This window comes from Electrophorus electricus, chromosome 6 (assembly GCF_013358815.1).
Source record: "Electrophorus electricus isolate fEleEle1 chromosome 6, fEleEle1.pri, whole genome shotgun sequence".
Taxonomy (NCBI): Eukaryota; Metazoa; Chordata; class Actinopteri; order Gymnotiformes; family Gymnotidae; genus Electrophorus; species Electrophorus electricus.
The window spans coordinates 26071560-26092074 of NC_049540.1; the positions used below are offsets into that span (position 1 = coordinate 26071560).

Here is a 20515-nt window from a genome sequence, read left to right on the forward strand (position 1 = left end):
ACATGGTTATTTTCCTTCTTTGTCCGATTAAATTGACCACTCCGTTGTGAGCGCTGTCAAGCTGACATGGAATTAACCTCCACGCCCGTTGTAAGCCAGGAAGTTGTAATAACTGGCAGAGAGGCATGAGCTTGTATAGAAGGAGGTCTAAGGTTGGGGAGCAGGCCTGATTTAGCCTGGGTCATCCGCTCTGCAGCAGATGGTGTGGCAGGCTTAGCCCCAGGCCTCCATAGCCATACTTCGGACAGCACATGCTATATGCTACATCGGGTCCTTGCTGAAGATAACATTCAGATATTACTTAAGGTGAGATTTCAGATTTAACAGAAAGGTCTTTTTAGGGTTTTAAATGGAGCAATAATGCAATTTTAGGTGCAGTTCTTTTATATGACAGCAATTTTGCAGCATAGTTGTTGCTGGTGGTGAGTCTGGATGTAATTCTTTATCATGGCCATTTAGATTCAACAGCTATTCCTTGACATTCAGAAATCCATAGAGATTTATCAGCTGTTGACATGTTGCCGTAAAGGGCAAAACTTGTCCAAAAAAATATAGTGTTTTACACTCGCCTGTATGACATATATAGTATGCCGTGCTTTCACTGTAATTTAGTGGATACAATTAGACGCCTGCAGCTTCGCAGCGTAAGGGAGGGGAGGTTGGGTGTGATAGTGCCAGCGAGGCTCCAGTGTGGCTTCCCTGCTGCTGCTTGGGGCCCAGATGCTGCATCCTCGCATGAGTTCACAGCCTACCGCATGCAGCATTACCGCCCGCAACAGGAGAAACTTCACGGCCTCCACAGCATACGCGGCCACAGCGTAGCATGAATGTCATAGCGCTTATTTCTAGGTCTTTTTATTCCATCTTATTAATTTCCTCAAAACATTGAATTAATTCAGTCTTGAGTATTGTTTTAATGGCTGAGGCTTCATTTATGAATTCACTACAATAGCCAGCTAGACACACATCCCATTAGGCTTCTAATGCAGGTAAACATTGCTATAAAATGTTTAAAGTTTTAGTTTTATGGCAAACTCCAGTTTAAGTGATTGATTTCCAAGAAGTTGCTTATGCAACTAGATCTCAGGATTCAGGAAAATGAGCCAGAAAAGCAGTTTTAGGCAGTTTTGGCAATGCCGAGAGAACTAGATTTTTTCATTAATACTCCAGCTACATGTCCTACATTGTCAGATAAATGATAATGATAATTTGACATAAATGTCAAGATAAAACAGTGATATTTTGTATTCACATTTCGGGATTTACTGACAGCATGTGAAAGAGTGTGGAACGGTCACATTTAGGTGGGAAATGCAGAGCTGATTTGCAGTCCTGGTTCCAGTGTTCAGCTATCACTCATTGACAATAATGACAGCATTGCAAAAAGGTTGCGATGTCATATCTCCTGGTTGCCGTGGTGCCAACGCTGTTGCTGAGACCCATTCATTGGATGGTCCCTATGTGTTCATAAAGCTGCTTGACTTTACAGTAGAGCGCTACCTACAGGCCAAGTGGGAGAACGTCAACACTGTGCTCATCTTGGTCCCCAGAAACATCTCCATTATGCCTGAAGTTGTCGTGCAGGTGGTGGCAGTTACCGCTTCACTGATTTCATATTTTCCTCAAGCATTTTTTATCCATTAGACTCACTGTTTTACACTTCAGTCCCGGTCTGATTTAAGATTAAGGTGTGTTTTGTTTACTAATAAGGAGGAAGCAAATAGCCCCTCGGGTACAGACGCAGCATCATAAAAATTCACTAAAAAATAGTTTGCTTAAATAATAAGGGATATATCTCTGCCTGAGCTTTTGATATAAAATTCATGTGACCTTTCATCTCCAGAGTTTCCTGAAGAGTGAGTCTGAGTCCCTGCATAAGGAGACCATCACGCCCGTGTATATGGTCCCCGAGGATGAGTAGCTTCTCTGTATGTATGTAGTGGTGAAGCTGGCTGCAGTCACCAACTCTGCCTCTGTACTGGTCAGAGGTGAGAGAGGGCAGACATACACTGAATGGCCCCTTTATTAGAGACACCTGCCTTTTCACCATTGAAGCTTCCTTGCATGACCCTGCGTGACCCTGCAGTGCAGCATAAATTCAGGTGAGCATAAAATCAAGTTGTCCATCGATCAGCTTCAATGGGAATCCACACTGGAATAGGAAAATTGAGTAATCTGAGTGACTTTGAACAAGGCATGGTTGTCAGTGTCTTAATAGCTGGTGCCAGCATTTCAAAAACTGCCAACCTTGTGAGGTTTCTCTTGCAATGGTGTGATCAAGGAAAAACATCCAGCAAAAGGGTCACTCAAAGTGGTCAGAAGGGGATCCCGAGAGTTGTTCTGATGAACAGATGGTGCGCAGTCAATCAAACTGCAACACAACTAACGTGGCTGATGCACAACTCATTGCTCCTTAGCACGGATGGGTGATAACAGTAGACAACCAGCTTGAATGCCATCGCTGTATAACAAAAACAGAAAGGCAGACTCCAGTGGGGCAAATGAGTGCAAAAAGTGGATCCCTTAGCACCTGGTCAGATGAATCCAAATTTTTTGTTGCACCATGCTGATAAGGTTCAGAATTTGGCGCAACCAGCCATTGATGAGCCTTTTCTATTAGGTGTGAACAGTTTAGGCTTGTGGAGGTGGAGTAATGGTGTCCCTGGGTCCTCTGATATCTGTGGATGGGTGTTTGGACAGCAGGGTTTACCTAAGCATTGTGGCCAACCAAGTTCATTCCCTTCATGGCAGCCATTTACCCTGTGGCAGAAGGACACATTGAGCAGGACAATGCACCATGCTACAAGGGTCATTTAGCCATGGTTTGGTTCCAGGAAGATGACAGTGAGTTTTCCTTGCTTCCCTGGCTGTCCTAGCCCCCAGATCCTAATCCTATAGAGCATTTCAGGGATGAGGTAGAACAGGCTGCTCAGAGCATGTCAGTAGCTCCATCTTATGTGCAGCAGCTGCGAGAAGTGATCCTATTTGCATGGGCCAAGATTCCTAAAGAGCAATTTATAATCTATGCCACGATGGAATGCTGTTGCGTTACAAGATGGGTGTCTCTCATAAAGTGTCCATTCAATGTATCTTGGTGTATGTCATTTTACAGATATATTCCTGTGTAGGGCATTTAGGTCTGTCCTGCATGCTCTGGGGACACTAGTGCAAAGCTCGCTTGTTTTGTTTTTTTCATGGTGCAGTTCTCAGCAGTATGGTCACAGTCACTACCTTCCACACACTGGTGAGCAGCAGCTCCCCATCAAGGCCATTACAGACAATTCCATCATTATATTAGAGGTGAGTTTGACAGCCTGCCTTCATTCCAAATATCAATGTGTGACCTGTAAGTGAGCCTGCCAGTCACATTGATTGATTGCTTTGTTCAAAGGGTGCTCTTTCTGGAGCTGGAGATGACCCACCCACAATTGTAATCGCTGCCCACTGAGACTCATTTGTTGTAGCTCCAGCAGGTCCTACTCATTGATAAAACACACACATACACAGTTATACATGGTTTACCTAGTTCTAGACGAATCTGGGTTTTTTTTATATATATGTATGTATTTGTGCTCTCAATGTGCTCTAAATGTGCTCTCAAAGTTTTTAGTTGCCCTTGATCACAAACTATTATGGAAATCATGTGATGATTTTGGCCAAGAGCTAAATTTACTCCTGTGTGCAAGCTGACCTTTACAACTATACACACACACACACACACACACACACACACACAGAAGAAAGAGTACATATGTTTATATCACTTGCTGAGATTCATTTTCTGTTCAGCATTCCTCTCCTCACTGATTAATGTAGCTGTAATGATGCTGTAATAATCTTGAAAACATGGCACATCATCCATTTAACAGCTAAATATTTTTACTTGAGCTTCATGTACTTAGATGAATGTTTTGAACCACTAACATTATCTGCAATACGAAATCTCCAGGTTTATGATGAAATTAAGATAATTCATTGCACCATAAAATCGCCAATGGTATTGACCGTGCTCTGCTTATATGGAAACTGTCAGATCTTTTTTTCTTTCATTCTGAATTGTGAAAGTTGGTAAATTTACAACTTATCTACTCTACAGACTCACCAACCAAACCCGGTTGCTTCCAGTTTCTTGCACAATTTCTGTTTTCACTATCAGAGTGCTATCATGTTAAATACTCACATGTATCAGTGACCTTGCAAGAGGCTTGGTGGTGTGGACTTTTATCCTGTGCTCTTGATGGGTTTAGCTTATTGTCTGTATCCTTCAGTGCTTCCCAGCTTATCAAATTGCATCATCCAATTAATCTTTTATACTGGTGAGTTAATTCATTGGCCTTTTCTAAACTGCAGCTCAATCAGCTGGTTAAAAAAAAAAAGTTCAACACAGCACAGGCTAAACATGACCAGCGGTGGCTCGAACAGGAGTGGTATTCTGCTGGAGCTGACACGCCTCTTTCTTCCACTCTACAGCAACCCTCGCAGCAAGACTCTGTGAGTTACCCAGTTCATTACAAGGTCAGGATTAAGGAGGACGAGAAGGCAACACAACGGCAGGGACAGTTGCGTGCAATGATTTGTTTTCAAAGCACTACTACAAGCTGTGGAAAAGGATGACCCATTGTATGCATGCAAACAAATGTGGCAATAGGGCTTCTATGGGGTCAAAACTTATATATTTTGAAATCAATAAGATGGTTGATCAAGTCCTGATGCTACTGATTTTTACACATGAAAATCATCCCATGATATTTTGTTAATTTATTTATTTCTAAACTAGGTTTATGGTTGTATTGTCTGTAGGTATTACCTCCTTTTCTCCTTTTCTGGTGGTGGAAAATATCATTTCCTTGGCACCAAATGCCAATGCACCATGCAGGTTAGAAATCTACTGTGACCCAGTTATTCACCAAAACAACAGAATCTACCACCATGGGGGTTCATAGGTTATTTTTGTATTGACCTAAATAAAACAGGCATCATGGCTTGCTTTTCTAGACATGCACCCACCCCTGTCTTAGACTCAAATACAAGGCCTAGCAGTTTGTTGAACTGCCCCACTGTCTGGACTTAGCTCTGGATGTCTTTCAGTCATCTTCACTCTGAAAGATAATCACATATGTACACAAAAAGAAATTGCATCCTCCATTTCCCAATTGAAGTTTCTGTTGGAATGGTTTTCTGTTGTCCTGATTGCTGTAGGGTTTTGGTGATGTGTTCTGTTTGTAGCTGTTTAAAGCACAGTTGGAGATAGCACATTTGGCTTAGTAGCTCATGATAAGAAAATCTTAACAAGTCTTTACAACCTATCTCTTTCTAAACAACATCCTTCCCTGTGAAGCCAAAAACTACCCAGCTAAACAAAACCACCAGCGGTTCTGCATGTGTTTGTGTTACTGCTGGTATGTGTCCTCATGCAGAATCCAGTCTCTTGCATAACAATTTTGCGTTTGTTTGGTGTATGGACTCTCGTGGCTCTGCGCATGAACTTTTCCTCAACGTGTGCTCCCCCCAATCCAGGAACCCCTCAGTGTGGCTTCATCCAGCAGTTGGAATGAATATTACACAAGATGATCCACATACAATTGCAGTCTTCTTCTGCATCTCCCGAGTTAGCTGCTCAGGTCACTTCATGGACCTCAGTATACATGCACTTCATCACTGTAGGTGTTGTCCTCCAGGTTTCCCTGGGTGAGGTTGTGGCACCGTGCACAAAAAGATCAACCTGCATGGGAGCACGAGCACTATGGCATGGAACACATCCCAGGATTCACTCTGTCTCACCTGGAGAACCCCCGATCAGAGTGCAATAGCTCCATCCTCGATACCATGTGAGTGGCAACCATGAGTTCAGCCCATCTGAGACAGAGTGGTAGGTTCAAGGCATTTAATGTATTTCACCTGTTCAATCTCTGATGTTGTTGGGCTGCTTCATGAGCAAGTAGGTCACAAGTGGACACCAGAAAACTCAAGTGGAACACAGTCATTGTGGCAGTCTTTGGAATGCTATATGTACAATCTATCAGACAAGGTGAGTCAAGATCATTATGGTAATATCGTCTCAGTAATGTACAATTTCTGAAAAGATTTATGAAGATACATATCTATGCCACACACCCTGCGACACCTTTAACTGGTGTCTAACATTTCTCTGTTTCTTTTGTGGTCTATGGCTCTCCTAAGGACATCCCAGTCTTGAGGTGTAGTTTGACATGGGTCCTATATACTGGTTTCTGTAATTGCACAGCAGAGCAGTGTGATGTGTTGCTCTGTCTTACTGTATGTGTCTGTGTTTGATAGGATGTCCAAGACAGCTGCTTGTGTGTACTGATGGCCATGTTGACATCTGTCCCATGAGCTACACAGCTGCTGGACAAGCTTTCTCATCAGCACCCCGGAGCAGGAGTTCAAACTCTACCTTCAGCAGGTCTGCAGACACACCTTCTATCAGGACTACAGGTATTCACACACGCACATGCGTACATACACACACAAAGAGAAACTAACAAAATTAATGGAGTTTAGTCTTTTTCTAGGAATCCTGAAATTACATTCTCCGATCAAATGAAACCTAATGTAATGATTTTCATTAGGCTGAAGCCTGCTGCCTTTGATCTCTTCCTGGGTAGGTGGATTACAGGTTACTTAGGAGTAGTGTACTATGCAATCCAGGTTCGTTCCTTGGTTCTTTCAGTTGGATCACACTCCTTGTCAGAAGATCATAGTTTTGGGGTGGCAATCCTTTTTTCTCTTTCTTATCTATTATGTATTTAGCCTATTTATACTTTTATGCTCTGTGTGCATTTATTCGTGTTTAAGTACCTAGAATTACCTTGGTGTGTGAAATGTAGTAGGCTTTACTGTTTGCTTAGTAGGCTTTTCTTTTCTCTGTAGAACTTTGGCAGGCTCTGTGGAAGACTCAAGGCCACAGTGCAGAGCAAACAGCAGTGAGGCCCGTTAAACAGGGACCAAGCCTGGTGTGGGGAAAAAGCCTCTGGAGATACAGGGCATAGTTTGAACCGGTTCATAAAGTTTGGTCGTGCAAAACCTCGCTTTGTTTCTTTCTAACTTTTTTCTTCCCTTTTTATGTACTTGTAATTGCATAATTAAATTATAATTAAATTATAATTAATTATAATTAAGGATATTGGTAGTAGCTAATTCTGTGTCTTACTTCTGTACCAACCCACAAGTGTCTTTGTGAGTCTTTGTGAACTGACAGCTTTGTGAATTAACATCTTTGTAAAATAATATGACCGATTTACATAATATATGCATAGTAGATCGGTTATAGTATTCTACTATAGTGGATTATAGTGTTGATTTCTATAGTGTTTAGGAAGAGGTTAAGTAAAGGGAAACATGATACCCTAGTTAACATTTTTACGGTGTGGACTCGGCCACACAACCCAGAGCCGGTTTTGTAGTGTAAAAGAGAAATTTACTTAAATAATGTGTGTGGGAACAAACAGTCATGCATTTAAAGCCATTAATTCAAAGTAGGTGTTACATCGTGGATTGGTTTACAGAGGTAAAATAGCTGTCAGTTTTCATGAAAAGGGACTAAATAGTGCTCTGCTGGGAGCACATGCTAAATGCACCATCTAATTGAAAAAAAACACTACTCAAAAAATAGATAAAACACTTTGGACAAATTTGCAGATGATCTTGCAGTACCGCTGATCTGTTTAACATTGCAGAGAGAAGCTTATCCAGGCAGACTGCGCAGGACCCAGGAGGGCTGGAAGTGAACCTACCTCTCACGCTCAAGCCTTGAATTATTGATGAGCAGTGGCACAGAGGACCCATGGCTCTCTGGCCTCCAGGGGCTCGAGCCAAGGGAGCCTAGAACCTGCTGAAGGATAAGTGGCCATACAAGTGCCAAACTCCTAGATCCTCTATTCCCTGCTTACTGAAGCGTGTAATCCGGAACATGGTGCAGTGCCCGAATCCCCACCTGAATGATTACTTATGATGTGTTTCGCTGGGTAATTTGATCTCTGATGTGATTAGAGGAACAGGAGGTGTGTAACACTTAAGAGCTATGAGACGCTGTCTTATCTTTCTGTCCCGCTATAAATCACGTCAGCGTGCAAGGGACAACTGAGACAAGCCGGTGACAAACGGGACACTGGTGTTAAAGGGGCGAATGATGGATAAATGAGAAAGCGTATCTGAGCTGAGCGGCTATTGTCAGAGGAGAGATGAAGAGACAGATTGGGGCAGAGAGAGAGAAAGAGAGAGGGAAAGAATGGCAAGGAGGGGACAGACTACACTAATCACAATGAGATCGGAAGCACGTGGTGGAGATGGGCAACGTATGCCAGTGGGAATGGGGGGGAAGGTTGTAATGAGGTCGCTCGGGTACGGTGTCTGCACGGTGCAGTAGGGCAGAGCCTCTTTCTCAGTACCAGGGCCGTGGGAGATGGGTCATCAGCTGCAGCTCAGCACTTACAAACAGGAATTCAGCTACTTAGCCAATACCAAACCCAGCGAGCCCAGACCATCCTCCACCCGCTGCAGGAACAACTCCCACCCACGGCCGGTAAGGACCACAGCCTAAATATTATTAACTGCAGATCTTTATGGCTTTGAATTATGTTTGTTTACCTAGGTATTAGATTGTGGAGTGCCTGGTGTGTAAAATATTTTATAAAGATACAATAGAAGATCATGTTAACATATGAATGGTACCCTCCGCCCCCAATCGGTTTAACATGGATTAAAACTACACTGCAACTTCTCTGATTACAGAATGTTCAGTGTTCAGGTAGCATCTTATGTACATTTTGGTTTATGTTTATTTTAGTGCCTCTCTCATATGACAGAACAACTGCATGTAATTTTGTAATTCAATATGAGAAAGAACATTAGTAGAGGATGTTACATCTTTATCTTTGCGGTTTGTACTTTCTCCTCATACATTACCCCCAGTCCTTTAGTAGTGACAAAACTGGGTCTGAAGCCACTTCTGTTAAGTATTATGTCCATTTACTTCCTTGGCACATGGAGAAGTGAAAGAACCTCTGTTTTCACAGTGACTAGTCTACTTAGGGTTTTTTGTGTGACATTTACTCACCTGAATGCAAAGGGTATATGTAGACCATGATTAATATTATACCAGCTCTACTCTAACTGTTAACAAAAATATTCTTTCATTCATTCAAGAAAGTCACTTGGATTGAATGCTCATTGATTATTCACCAGCTTTTGGAGGTTTAGTACAAACACCACATGGTGCTTCACACCAGGCTGCATCCTGCTTACCTTGACAGGCTCCAATTACCCACTGGTTTGGGATCAGGGTCTTCCTTCATACTTAAACCTTTCACTGTGAAGGCAAAAGAACTGAAGCCCGCCTGGGTCAGTGTTTGGGGCTGTTAACTTGGATAAGAGAAGGTTTCTTCTTGTTTCCTTTTCCCCTTTGTCATCCAGGACTTTCTGTTGCCAAGGAAACTGCAGACAGGTCATGGATACAAGCCGATGCTTCAGACGATTACACCTCGAATGGATGTGTGAATATGAAATGAATTTCAGTCCTGCTTTTACACCACAAAATTGTTCAGTATGTGATAAGTGGATATTTTACATTTATACAGTCAAGTCAGTACTTATGTCAGTACAGATAGTACTTATGAGAGTACTGATACATGAAGAAGTCAAATTCCCAAAACTCTGTGCCCCAATTTTTCTTTATTCCAGTTGTGCACAACTTATAAATTTTATAGGCCCAATTATAACTGTGAGTCTCTCCTCCATCCTTCTCTAAATGGCAGTGTTTCACAAACACAGCCTGTGCTGAAACCATCGCAGTTCTTGTCACTCAAACATTAGAGTAGTGTCTTCAGTTGCGGTGGGCACAGTGCCCCCTGTTGTCTGGTTTCCTGAACTGCAGCTGACCGATAACATCAAATTCCAGCAGTCTCGGGGCTTAGCCAAGACCATGCAAAGGTGAACTACTGCATATTGCCTGACTGTGCCTCCAGCTGATGTACACATTTTGAATGATTGTTGTAGTATGCTTCTTTCTAATTCTGTGTTGTTGTTATTTTGACTAATGATATTTAAATGAAAAGGTTTTGTGTTTATTTTTGTAACAGATTTTAAGATGATTAACAACTTTTAAGATGATTATCATGTAAATAAATAGCAGCCAGGTTCTGGCATTATGAGCAGTTATTATATACATTTTAATGAACCTTTCACCAAAAGACAGAGCTAATATCTGAAACAATTTATTAATATAACCCCTTTTTCATCTTCCCTATAATTAAATCATCACATAGTTCTAAAGACCCTCTTGGATCTCCACTCGGCAAACACAAGGACATCACTTCTACTTTAAGGCCTTTTAAAAACCAGATTACCAGGCAGTGCTCACTATCAACCCCCAAGTCAAGGTGCAGTCTCCCAATCATGCTGACATTTCTGTTTGATTACTATGTCACCAGCATAACAGCATACTTACTTTGCGGTGTTCTTCTGTTTTTAGGACATATGATTTGTTGTTTGTAAACGTGGTGTTTTGTTTGAACATGAACATGTTAGAGTTCTAATGCACTGTATCTCCCACCAGACAGATGACATGTTTCCTCTATTCCAGTACCCAGCATACCTGTTTTGGGTATTCAGTATTCCTAATACCTTGGCTGGGATATATTAGGAACTGGAATAGAAGAACTATGCTGACCACCTGGGGGTACGGGAGGACTGTGCCTAAGTCCTCAGAGACATTAGACAAGTGGTTTCTTGTTCTGCAGTGTTGGCTACAGCTGTTTCCATGTGATGACTACTACATCATCCACCCTGAGTTCACATCACAGTGCCTCTGCTAATCCCATTCAGTTTTGGGCTTTTGTTGGTCTAGGTATTTTTATTTCCCTAATAATATAATCTCGTTTATCATGTTTTCCATAACCAACTATAAGCAAGAGATTAACTTGTAAATTGCATAAAGTAGCCTATTATTACAGTCGAGTTGAAATAATAAAAAAAAACAAAAAACGATGAAGGACCATGAGTGTTTTGTTTAACAACCATCATCCGATTTTATCCTTTTTTTTTAATTACTTATACAAAGCTTGGAAGTGTTTCTAACAATCATCCAATCTGATATGAAAAACGAGACGTTGCTCCCACTTGAAACTACATTTCCCAGCATCGCACAAAGTCGAGCGCTTCCTGAAGCTCGAATGACCCTCATGCCATCCTCGCAAGCTCCTGTCTTGTTTTCGAGCCGCGGTAGACGCTGCTCAACTCAACTCACGAAGTTAGAAGCGCTAGAGACGGTAGGTGAGCCTTGGATTTACATGTCGTGTGGACAATATTTTTTTTAACAATTTCACTACAAGCGACTTGTTCGGAGAACTTAAACACACCACCCATCCACCGCTGCACTGCATTATTTTCTGTCTTTCCTTGGAGTAACGGTCTCTGCCGACTACTTGTAAATAACGAGCTCACAAGTCAAGCTTGAAATTTTAGAGAAATTTAACTTTATTACAAGTGCATTTACTGTACTTTACCTATGTATTTTTAACTCGTGTATACAAATCTGTAACCTACACTCAAATACCAAGGGATAATGACTAAATGGTTCGAGACTCTTAAGCCGTTTTACCAGATCCAGAAGGGTACACCTAAGTGATCTTCGTGAGTGCCGTAAATGTGCTGAACTAGGCTGCAGCCCAACTGCAGTAAGATCTCCAGGAACGTGGTCGCCTCTTTGGCGCATTAATATTGCGTTAATCTTCAACCGTATTCCGGGTCCATTTTAGTAGTTCAGTCTATGCAGGTATGTTTCCCCGAGCCTCTTTATAACACGTTTAAAAACACTTCGACGGGTCTGGTAAAGATTGGAAAAAATCTCTCCGCATACATTTTTTTTAAAACAATACTTTTTATAACATGCACTTAAATATAACGTAGCAGATCCCTATACATCAGATACAGCCAGGCAATGTTACATCCGAGAGGCCGTGAATCACAACTCGTTGCAACTTCTGTGTTCAGCTCTGGCTAATAAACTCCATCTGAAGTCGTGGGGGCTTTTATTGCTTTTTATCGATCCAACAATGATCAGTTGCTTGCTGCTTGTTAAAACACGGTGTTAAAAAGAGTTCCTCTGCGTTTTTTAAACTCGTGTTTTGCATTAGTAATTAACCCCATTCGTTTTATTAAGTGGCCTGTCCTTTTGTATAAAGCAATAGTCTTGTAGAAAGAGCAGTTCGTCGAGTTGTATTTGCTGCGTACCCACAGGCGCACTGGTGGTTTCGACTTCACGCATTATATGACGTATAGAAAGAACTTGGCCAAAGCTGCATAATGTGTATTTGCCCCCAGGCCCTTTGGCGTGCGCGCGTGTGTGTGTGTGTGTGTGTGTGTGCGCGTGTGTGTGTGTGTGTGTGTGTGTGTGTATTAATTATATATATATATATGAGAGAGAGAGAGAGAGAGATTCAAAATTGTAGTACACATACTCCATAGAAACTTTTAAACGTAAATTAGTTTTTTTTAGACATAAATGAGTTTGATATACATTTTTCTATTATTTGTGGTATACATTTTTGTTGTACTATATAAAAGCATCCTAAACACTATGGGACAGTTATTGTATATTATCCTATAAGAATTTGTTTTGCTTTGTTTTGTTTTTTTTCTAGAATGAAACAGACTCTGGGTTTAGGAGACTAACCCTAGCTTTTTAAAAGCCTGTGCTGTGCTTTGATTACCCATGTTTTTCCAGGTTAAAGCAATCACTCATTTGCTTTAAGAAAACACATCTATAAATGTGTTCTTTACATTATTTCTCCAGTTCAAGCTGTCTCATCTTGAACAATCTTGAATTTCTAATCTGACCTCTTCTGAGAATTGAACATTTCCTTGTACAGTGAAACAATGTACCACATTTTTGATATTTCACAAAAATTCAAGTTTAGTTGTCTAACCCCTTGGCCTAGTGAAGCAGTGTTGGTCCACTTGACATGTGTCTGTGCGGTTGAGAATTAACTAACTCTTTATGCAGGGCAGTAGTCAGAACACAGCAATTTAAACTTTGACACAGGGTGTTCTTTCATGAGTTTTGTAAAACAGTGCAACAAGCAAAGAGGCTCTTTTAAACAAAGACAAGACTGTGGAAGACCATACATATCTCTGCCCACTAACCACTCTAGGGACTAAATGAAATCTGGAAAGTCCTCTGTTACTTACTGTTGAAGGTGCTCTCATTACTCATTAACTTATCAGAGTTCTTGCTCAACAGACCCTTTACTGGTGAATGAAAGAGACCAAAACAGCATGTACCAAGTAGTACCTGGGGGAGCAGGAGGCACCATCACAGATGGGGTGCCTATTAAGAAGATAAACAAGGAGAGTCGTCCACTTGTAGGCGCTGGGATTCTGGGTTTAGTCTTGGTTATTGCTGCTGTGACAGCATGGTGCTACTATATTGCCTCTCTTCGTAAGGCTGATCTGTTGAAGACCGAGTTACTGGATCTCAATAAGGATGGCTTCCTCATCCGAAACCAAGCTGGGGGAATTGTGTTCAAGATGGCTTTTAGGTTAGTAATGATGGTACAAAATGCATACAAATTGCATGCTCTTTCCTGTAATGCAAGCCTTGTACTTAGAATCATATTTATTCAAGAATTGTTTTTTAAATGAACACATTTTATAAATTCTAGAACATTTTATGTAGCATAGAAAATGTTTGAGATTGGAAACACTAAATATCTCAATAGCATAGAATATCTTTATTGTTAGTGCACAAATACAACAAATCTGGAATAAACAAAAAGCAAACAATAAAGGGGGGGATATAAGAAAGGAACTGATGATGTGAATGATGAATTTCAGGTCTGGAACGCTCGATTTGGACTCCTGTTCCAAGCAGGGTGTAATTCTTCACTGCTCACGCTCTGATGGCAGAAGGGTGAAATTCTTCATCATGACTGTGAAGCCCAAAGAGACAGTGATGTGCTACCGTGTCCGCTGGGAGGAGCTGGAGTCAGACCGACCCGTGGAGCATGCCATGTCCTACAACGGCTCACATTGGTACGGCGGAGCTGAGACTGCGGTGCAGCATTGGCCTGTTGCCATCTCGGGCCAGCAGGCACCCAAGCCCTTTGTCACCAGTGATGTCTATTCCAACCGCAACGACTTTGGTGGCATCCTTGAGCGCTACTGGCTCTCATCCAATGCAACTGCCATCAAGATCAATGACTCCGTGCCCTTCCACCTGGGCTGGAACAATACAGAGAAGACCTTGTACTTCCAGGCGCGATATCAGGACAGTCCATACAAGCCTCTGCCAGGGATGCCACCTTACGCTGAGCTTAGCTATCGCGTATGTGTGGGGCCAGATGTGACTTCCATCCACAAGGTCATGGTTCGCAGGTACTTTCCCAAACCCAACAAGGTGCCTTTGGAAGCCATGTTTCGCCATCCTATATGGTCCACCTGGGCTTTGCACAAAAAAGACATCAACCAGGAGAAACTTTTAACTTATGCACAAAACATCCGCAAACATGGTTTCAACTGCAGTCACATAGAGCTGGATGACCGCTACACCAGTGGATATGGGGAATTTGTGTTTGATCCAGAAAAATTTCCCAACGCTTCTAGCATGTTTCAAAAGTTAAAGGCAGATGGCTTTCTGGTGTCTTTATGGACACACCCATTTGTTAATTATGACTCTGATAACTTTGGCTTCTGTGTTGAGAAGGGCCTGTTTGTGATGGAGCCTACCGGCCAGCTCCCCGCACTGGTACGCTGGTGGAATGGCATTGGAGGCATCCTAGACTTTACCAATCCAGAGGCTCGGAACTGGTTCACCTCTAACCTGAGAGCCTTCCGTTCCAAATATGGTGTTTCTTCCTTCAAGTTGGATGCTGGTGAGACCAGCTACTTGCCCTGGAAGTTCCGGACACGTGTCCACCTGCCAGACCCCAGCACCTTCACCCGCCGCTACACGGAAATGGCTATGCCCTTCAATGAGCGAGCGGAACTGCGCTCGGGCTACGGCTCACAGAATATCTCCTGCTTCTTTCGCCTTATAGACCGTGACTCAGTGTGGGGCTATGAGCTCGGCCTCAAGTCTATCATCCCCACCGTCCTCACCATCAGCATCCTGGGCTACCAGTTCATCTTGCCTGACATGATTGGGGGCAACGCATATCCCAACCGCACGTATGGCAATGGGAAGCTCCCGGACCGTGAGCTCTACATCCGCTGGCTGGAGCTCTCCGCCTTCATGCCGTCCATGCAGTTTTCCATCCCACCTTGGGAATACGATGCCGAGGTGGTCTCCATCGCCCAGCGCTTCACCGCCCTCCACGAGACGCTGGTGGCACCCAGAGTTCTGGAGTTGGCAGGTGAAGTCTTGAACACTGGAGACCCTATCATCCGCCCTTTATGGTGGATAGCCACCAGTGATGAGACAGCCTATAGAGTGGATTCACAGTTCCTGATAGGAGATGATCTGATGGTGGCACCAGTGTTGGAGCCAGGTAAGCAGGAGAGAGATATTTATCTGCCAGCTGGCCACTGGAGAAGCTACAAGGGGGAGCGCTATGATAATAAAGAGCCAATGCATCTCACTGATTATGCTGTTGATCTTGATGAGATTGCATATTTTCTTTGGGTGCAGTGATGCCATTGCAGGACCAATGACTTTTTTTTTTTTTTTTCCAGGGAATACGCATTATATGCTTTGCATCAACACCTCTGCGAGGCTGAGTGTTCTAACAATATCTGTATGAAAACAAGACACAATGCTTCTGTAGCATAGAAGCACACCTTACACTAAACGTATACACTGATCAGCCATGACATTAACACCATGCGCCTAATATTGTGTACCCCATATTTAAGTCCTGTAAGTTGCACAGTGGTTCAGAATAGTTTTTGTTTTTTTTTACAGTACGTCCCGATCTGGGGACTTTGTAAGCCAAGTCAACACCTTGAAGTCTTTATCATGTTCTTCAAACCATTCCTGAACCATTTTTGTAGGTGTTGCATTAGCTAGCTGAAAAAGGCCACTGTCATTAGGGAATACTGTTGCCTTGAAAGGGTATACTTGTTCTGCAACAATGTTTAGGTAGGTGATACGTGTCAAAGTAATATCCACGTGAATGCTAAGACCTTCCATTGCTCCATGGTGCAGTTCTGATGCTCACTTGCCCATTGCAAGCGCTATCGGTGGTGAACAGGGTCAATATAGGCACTCTAACTGGTCTGTGGCTACACAGCCCCATACATAGTAAGTTGTAATGCACTGTGTGTTCTGATACCTTTCTAATATAACCAGCATTAACGTTTCAGCAGTCAGACTAGATGGGCTACCCTTCTCAACATCTGTGCATAAGCGAACCTTTGAATCCCAAGACCCTGTCGTCGGTTCACCAATTCCTTGAACCATTTTTGATAAATACTGACCACTGAATACCGGGAACACCACACAAGATATGCCATTTTGTAGATTCTCTGATTCAGTCATCTAGCCATCACAATTTGGCCATTATTAAAGTCTCTTAGATCCTTATGATGCCAATTTTTCATGTTTCCAGTACATCAACTTCAAAAGCTGATTGTTCACTTGCTGTGTAATATATCTGACACCTTGACAGGTGCTAGTGTAATAAGATAATTAATGTTATTCACTTGTCAGTGGTTTTAATGTTGTGGCTGATTAGTGTGTCATCATTTAGCCAAAAACTTTAATAATGCAAGTAATAATCCCTCTGTGTTTATTCTTGCCATATATGTGAGCAGTTACAGCAGTTAGATTTGCAAATAACTTGAGCGCATACCTAACCATGTGCCTTACATTTTTAAATGTACATACCAGATGACCTATTTGTAAGCTTCCAGACCTAAAACAAGGCTAGCTAGCATGCACATTTCATGGTACACGTAGGATGTGAAATTGGATGGTTTGGGTCAATTGGGTCATGTTACTTTTTTTTTTCTATAGATGGCATTTTAAATAGTAACATTTTAAATAAGTGTTTAATACATTTCAGCTTGAATGTGAATATTAATAGCTCAAATTAAAACATTTCAGTTGACTTGTTTTAAAACTAAATAATGTGTCCTCTCTGCAAATGACATTGTCATAAGCATTTGTACGTATCTAGGGCATATGTTACTCATGCATTAATGTATCTTCCAAAAACGTATGCATATCAGGCTATTTCAATTAAATAAGCATTACAATACTGTGTTGTCAATAGACAAAAGGACAAAATTAGGCTCAGTTATGTGTTTGTTTTCTGTTTCATATTAAAGCAGTATTCCGTGTTTGCTTACAACGCATCCTAAGCAACAAAATTGTATTCAGTATAGGTTGTCTCTAGTACCATTGCTTTAAGAAATAATATTCATACAGAATAGATGTATTTTCCTGAATGACTTCACTGGTGTTCGTCAGGAAATTTGTATAAGCTGCCTTGCCTGTGTCCAGTCGCACTGACAATGAGCCATAAGGGTGGGTTAATCTTTCCTGAGTGCTGGGAATTTTGCTACTTGAAATGTCCATTATTCATTCAGCTGTTTCTTTTTCTTATGCCATGGTGGTGTCAACAGATGCCAAATATGTAACATTAGCATGTAGCAAATCTGTAACCCTATTCAGTCACTGCCATGTTTATGTAATATTATATTATGTTGTACGTGACTATTTTCTGTATTGTTGAATGTAAACATGTGTTTTTTGAATGTGTTGGTTTTGTTTGTTTGTTTGTTTGTAATGATGCAATGTTGTTTTGCAATGATGATCCAGCATTAAGTACTAAGGTTGCACCCTTGCTGGGCAACACTGATCTGTGTCCTCCGTTCTCCTTGCTGATGTTTCAGTATGCACTTCCAGCACACCAGCAGTCACGTCACCTCACCTCCAGCGATTTGCTAAGCTGTAACCTCACATCTTATTTTTAGCATGTCCCATACAACTGTAAAAAAAAACATTGTGGGATTTGCTTTGTTGTATAATAGAATATCAACATTTGTTTCTCGGTACATTTACGTGGATTTCACGGGGGAAAAAAAAACACACTAATTTTTTCTCTACCATGAGCCACTATAAGTGGGATTGTAGCTCACTGTTTCCATGTGATTGCAGCATAAATAATGAAATTGGAGCCTCAAATTATTTGAAAGTGACATTTTTACTGGTATTTTATTAGTATTTTTAATTTTATTTTTAAGTTAAGGGCTCAGCATACTCATCCCCAAAGTTTAGGTAAATCAAGTGTTGGGTGTTAGGATTGCCACTTTGTTGTCCATTTCTCACACAGAACCTTTAAGTCTGGCGCTACTGTTAAAGTGCCATATCTAAATCCAAACCAGTCACATTTGTTGTGGCACATTTCAAGTGTAGTTCAACTAATTCTCAAGTTTAGGAAATATTTTCATTTTCCTCTCTCTCTCTCTCTCTCTCTCTCTCACACACACACACAATCAGCATTGTGTTGCGTGTGGTTGTTCTTTAATATTTATAACTTGCATAGGCCATACAAATGTACACGATCACCACTGTTCCCCCAGATTCATTGTGCACAAACGTAATCCATGCTTGAAATGCATTGCCAAGCAAATCCGTGACGCTCCAGCCTAGAAAAGCGCCTACAGACTGCGTACCATGCTTATCTGGTTGGAGACCTGACACTGACATGGTTAGATTGCAGAATGCTGATGTACAGGAAAGTTACTGGAACTAAACCAGACACAACCTCCTACAAACTTGTTGAACTGGAAACTTTGCTTTTGTTTCTGGTGTGTTAGATGTCCTCAACAGATTCATATGAAGAAAGACACCACAATTCAGTAGAAGTTATGCTTTCTTTCTCTTTTGTTTTATTCTTGTTTTTTTTCTTTAATTACACTTTTGATATTTTGTCAGCATGGCATTTAACTGTGAAGCATGAGCCTTGAAATGGTTTAAACTGTGCTGTTGTATAGGATTCATATGGAAGGGCATGCTGCCTTGATAAGGCAGTATATAAATTAACCCGGATTTGACTGCATTCTTTGAGATGTAATCACTGATTTGAAATGATGCCGCACAGCCCTTAGGTGTTGTTGGAATTCTTCCTGCCCAAAACATTTATCCTTCTTTTGTATTGCATGTTTCCAGGACATGTAAAACTACAGGAACTAGCAGCTGAATGGTATTTAAGACATTAAAAGACATTTTAATATATTTGAGATGATGGTACTTTGTCATAATGGTATTGATTTCACTGCAAGACGTTTTCCTCTATACACTGTAATCTAATAACAGTGAAGCACATGGTTCAGAAAAACATAACTTTCAGCATGTTATGCATTCGTGCAATGGTTTTAGTTTAGGTTTCAGAGGCATGATATACTGTGACACCTGCACTAACACTAACACCACTGGATGGCAGTGTGTATCTTTTCTGGTCTCTCATGCTATCTGTCTCCTGTATTATCAGGGTATAAGAAAGTTGCCCTCCCTAACCCTTTACCTATGCTGCTGATCCCATGGTCATTGTCTCACAAAATGTCATTTCCTTGAACTGATGTACAGTGATGAGCTTATTTTTATACTGTTAACAGTTTGACCTCTGAATGAAATCCAAGAATGAAATGCTAGTCATTTAAATCTGATCCTTTATTGTTGTAGTTCAACTTCACCGAAGTAATGTTTGCATCCTGACATCTCAGTGTCTTCCAGTGTGATCGAAATGTGTTCACACCAATTATGTTGCTGTTTTGCTTTGAATAATATTTGAACTTCTGTTTCTAGAAGGATGGAAGTACTTTTATTTGCTGCCATTTGGTTTCCCAGGCATTTCTTGTGTTTAGGATCTCTTCTGTGATTCTGCTCGGTGGACATTAAAGGACAAAGTTAATGAGTGATTGCATGTAGTGATTCTGTCAGTTAAATATGCAGTTTAGATGAAATCAAAGTCACTGAGAACTTGTTTTCCTTTACATATACAAATTAGACACAACCATGCTCCATGACAATTGGAACAATTACAATAAATTGCAACAATTAGTAACAATTATTTATAGACCAAACATGTCATCCGCAGCAAATTACACCTGCTACCACACACATAAGACCCAACACTGCAGGAGTTTAGTACAGTCATAGTAAATAATTTCTCTGGCCTAAAAATAGAGGCAGTTGTGAATTACAAGTTATTAGACTGCAGCATAAGCATTATGCATTTTATGGTAATAATACACTGGAAAATCTTCTGCAGACATATCTAAAAAATATATTGTAAATGTTAAATTACAATTATGCAACACTTGATTTGCAAATTGTTTCAAAATTGTGTGTTCGCAAGCACTGTATTTTGCAAAGGGATATTAGAAGTGAAGTAAGACTAAAAAGAGATATCAGACGTGAAGAAAGAATAAAAAGTTGCTCTTGCAGGACTGGCTACACTCGACTATTCGCTGTGCATCGTTTTGCACGGCCAGTGGTTAGGCTGCAATTCTCCACTAACTTCAGAAAAGGCTTTCAGCCTGTGGTCACTCAAGG

The 20515-nt window shown here is 41.3% G+C and overlaps 2 protein-coding genes across 3 annotated transcripts; both read left to right on the forward strand.

The window, feature by feature from the left end:
* Nucleotides 1-587: 587 nt before the first annotated feature.
* zgc:109965 (uncharacterized protein LOC619266 homolog) lies at nucleotides 588-9684 on the forward strand. Its single transcript, XM_035527136.1, is given in 17 exon segments — nucleotides 588-818; nucleotides 1324-1584; nucleotides 1844-1988; nucleotides 3204-3254; nucleotides 3257-3300; nucleotides 3392-3469; nucleotides 4202-4491; nucleotides 4801-4881; nucleotides 5410-5499; nucleotides 5501-5554; nucleotides 5664-5828; nucleotides 5943-5990; nucleotides 5992-6061; nucleotides 6298-6374; nucleotides 6376-6456; nucleotides 6534-6669; nucleotides 6892-9684. Coding segments are annotated over 17 exon segments (1959 nt in total). The 3' UTR covers nucleotides 6949-9684.
* Nucleotides 9685-11207: 1523 nt separating this feature from the next.
* Nucleotides 11208-19878, forward strand: myorg (myogenesis regulating glycosidase (putative)). 2 transcript variants are annotated; one of them, XM_027003719.2, is made up of 4 exons: nucleotides 11208-11285; nucleotides 13259-13556; nucleotides 13852-15503; nucleotides 15688-19878. In XM_027003719.2, the coding sequence occupies exons 2-4, from the start codon at nucleotides 13294-13296 to the stop codon at nucleotides 15753-15755; spliced, it is 1983 nt and encodes a 660-aa protein (XP_026859520.2). In that variant the 5' UTR covers nucleotides 11208-11285; nucleotides 13259-13293; the 3' UTR covers nucleotides 15756-19878. The 2 variants fall into 2 exon arrangements, with proteins under 2 accessions (XP_026859520.2, XP_026859519.2); XM_027003718.2 differs by having other exon boundaries at nucleotides 13852-19878.
* Nucleotides 19879-20515: the final 637 nt, after the last annotated feature.

Bases quoted from the DNA above. Each gene is read 5' to 3' on its own strand.
- myorg (XM_027003718.2), top strand. From the start codon at position 13,294: ATGTACCAAGTAGTACCTGGGGGAGCAGGAGGCACCATCACAGATGGG. The intron at 13,557-13,851 runs GTTAGTAATGAT...GATGAATTTCAG, and splicing joins GTGTTCAAGATGGCTTTTAG to GTCTGGAACGCTCGATTTGG.